General features: G+C 37.9%; 1 protein-coding gene across 1 annotated transcript in view; it reads left to right on the top strand.

Annotated features, from left to right (window-relative positions):
- TRIP12 (thyroid hormone receptor interactor 12) overlaps window positions 1–2,845 on the top strand; it is a 196,259-nt gene that overhangs the window by 64,637 nt on the left and 128,777 nt on the right. The window contains exons 3-4 of the mRNA XM_012642477.1: window positions 42–167; window positions 978–1,780. Coding sequence (XP_012497931.1) covers window positions 42–167; window positions 978–1,780 — 929 coding nt within the window. The remainder of the gene's footprint in view (window positions 1–41; window positions 168–977; window positions 1,781–2,845) is intronic.

Raw genomic sequence — 2,845 nt, 5'->3', positions numbered from 1 at the left:
CAGTTTCCTGATAGATTTCTGTTTTGATTTTCTGCTGACAGGTCACATTTAGGGCAGGCAAAACATAAGGGATATAGCCCTCCTGAGAGTAGAAAATCTAATTCTAAGGCACCCAAAGTGCAGTCTAATACTACTTCTGAACTGTCAAGGGGACACCTTTCTAAAAGGTAAATCTTCACATTGCTTATACATTTTCAAGGCAGAATTATATGCATTCAAATCATTGCATAGCGTTAAAATTTAATCAGTTTATTCCAAAATGTTGTGATACGTGTTTTCATTCTTCTCTGAGGGTAACTTTTAGGATTAAAAGTTTATCACCTTTGCAGAGATTATTATTGCAAGAAATTTTTTCCTTGTTTAGAGAGCTGTGAGTTTCCTCTTTTGCTTAAGAAACCTTTATAGACATCTAAAGTGCCATCTTGCCATTTCCTTTAATTTTTATTTTCAGAGGCGAAGTTCAAGTCAGTGATTCTTAAGATCTAATTTGTAGGGGTCTTTGGAAAGGAATGTTAGCTGAATATTTGCTAGTACTACAATATAAAAATGTCTAACCTTCAGTTTGAAAGCACATGTTAATGCTTATTTCTTCTAAGCCTTGACAAAGCAGTTGTATTTGTGAATAGAGCATGAACATTCTAATTTCCACTGGTTCTGAACCATAAAGCTTCTTTTTCTTTTAATCTTAATTCTTGTTTTGTGATTAGGAATGTTATTGTCAGTAATCTTTGGGTAAAGAATACGCTTATCTTCTAATAAAATATTTTACTATTCCAAAGTCACACCTGCTTTTTTCCCCCTAAATTTGAACCATTTTAAAAACCTATATTTATTTAATACTGGACTTAGTAGGAAAATTTTTGTGCATTTTTTAAGGCACTTATTTCCAGGGATTTAAGAAGTTAGTAAAATAAATTTTATATATGACAGGTTTAGTGGTGACAGGCTATTAACTCTTTTCTTATCTAACCTCTTAGAAGCTGCAGTTCGTCATCTGCTGTCATAGTTCCACAACCAGAGGATCCAGACAGAGCCAATACTTCAGAAAGACAAAAAACGGGGCAGGTGCCTAAGAAAGACAATTCTCGAGGAGTGAAGCGCAGTGCTAGTCCAGACTACAACAGGACCAATTCTCCTAGCTCTGCAAAAAAACCAAAAGCACTTCAGCATACTGAATCTCCCTCAGAAACGAATAAGCCACATAGTAAGTCAAAGAAGAGACATTTAGACCAGGAGCAACAACTGAAATCTACACAATCGCCATCAACAAGCAGAGCTCATACCAGGAAGAGTGGGGCCACTGGTAGTTCACGGAGTCAAAAAAGAAAGAGGACAGAGAGTTCCTGTGTAAAGAGTGGTTCTGGGTCTGAATCAACTGGTGCCGAAGAGAGATCTGCAAAACCCACCAAGCTGGCTTCAAAATCGGCCGCCTCAGCCAAAGCTGGGTGTAGCACCATCACTGATTCTTCTTCTGCTGCCTCTACTTCCTCCTCATCATCTGCTGTAGCCTCGGCCTCCTCCACTGTACCTCCAGGTGCCAGGGTGAAACAAGGAAAAGACCAGAACAAGGCCAGGCGTTCCCGTTCAGCGTCGAGTCCCAGTCCCAGAAGAAGTAGCAGGGAAAAGGAACAGAGTAAAACTGGTGGCTCTTCAAAATTTGATTGGGCTGCTCGTTTCAGCCCTAAAGTTAGCCTTCCTAAAACAAAACTGTCTCTTCCAGGGTCTTCTAAGTCAGAGACATCAAAACCTGGACCTTCTGGATTACAGGCCAAATTAGCAAGTAAGTTTAGAGAAAGATCTTTTTCTTTAAAGAAAATTTCTCTTGGTTTGTCAAAAGTGATTATGCTTTCAAGGTAGGTTTTTTGGTTTCTTTTGTTGTTTGTGTGTGTGTGTGTGTGTGTGTGTGTGTGTGTGTGTGTTTCTTGTTTTTGTTTTTTCAATCTGAGGCAAGTCTTAGATTTATTACTGTCCCTGTAATTATGTACATAGTAGTATGTAATAACTGGTATTACATTTAGTTTTATGGAGACATATAAGGAATTCTGCCTTCCTATTATTACTAAACCATCACAGTTTAGTGTATCTTTCTTGGTCTTTATCGGGATGGGACATAAAGTTGGATTTTCTTCTATGCCAGATACAAAATTATTTAAGTATGAGTTTTTTAGTTTTGAGTTGCCATGATCAGAGATGAAATAGTCTCTTTGATATTATGTATTATGTATTCTTTTTTTTCTTTTTTTTTTTTTTTTTTAAGTAGAGACGGGGTCTCGCTCTTGCTCAGGCTGGTCTCGAACTCCTGAGCTCAAACAATACGCCTGCCTCGGCCTCCCAGAGTGCTGGGATTACAGGCGTGAGCCACCGCGCCCGGCCTGTATCCTTGATTTATAGAAAAACAAAATAAATGTACCCTGATATAAATTAAACCTTATTCATACTTTATATTTCATGGCCTTTAAGGAGCTAAGTCTAAAGATGAATACCTTTATGTTTTATACAGTAATCTGGGTCCTAGGTGAATGGGAAAGAAAGAATATTGCCTTCTTGAAGTTTACGGTGGAATAGGAAGAACTAATGTTTGAGAATAATACATTCAACCAAAGAAACAGAAACTAGTTGAAGGAAACAGTATTATGTATATTCCTTCATGAGCCAGCCTTGGAGATCTCCAGGCACTTTCCCCCTCTCTTTTTCCCAGAAAACTTCTTCAGGAAGCCAGCTGTTATCTCATTAGAACTGGTGATGACCCTCTTGAATTATGTGATTGCTGTAATGCTAAAGTGTTTCTCCTTTCTTTTCTTTCTATTTTGGGAAATCTGTAACAGGCAACTAGATTTACAATTTT

Source organism: Propithecus coquereli, unplaced genomic scaffold (assembly GCF_000956105.1).
Source record: "Propithecus coquereli isolate 6110/MARCELLA unplaced genomic scaffold, Pcoq_1.0 Scaffold18, whole genome shotgun sequence".
NCBI lineage: Eukaryota > Metazoa > Chordata > Mammalia > Primates > Indriidae > Propithecus > Propithecus coquereli.
The sequence above is the reverse complement of the archived record's forward strand: the minus strand, read 5'-3'. Positions and strand labels throughout refer to the sequence as shown.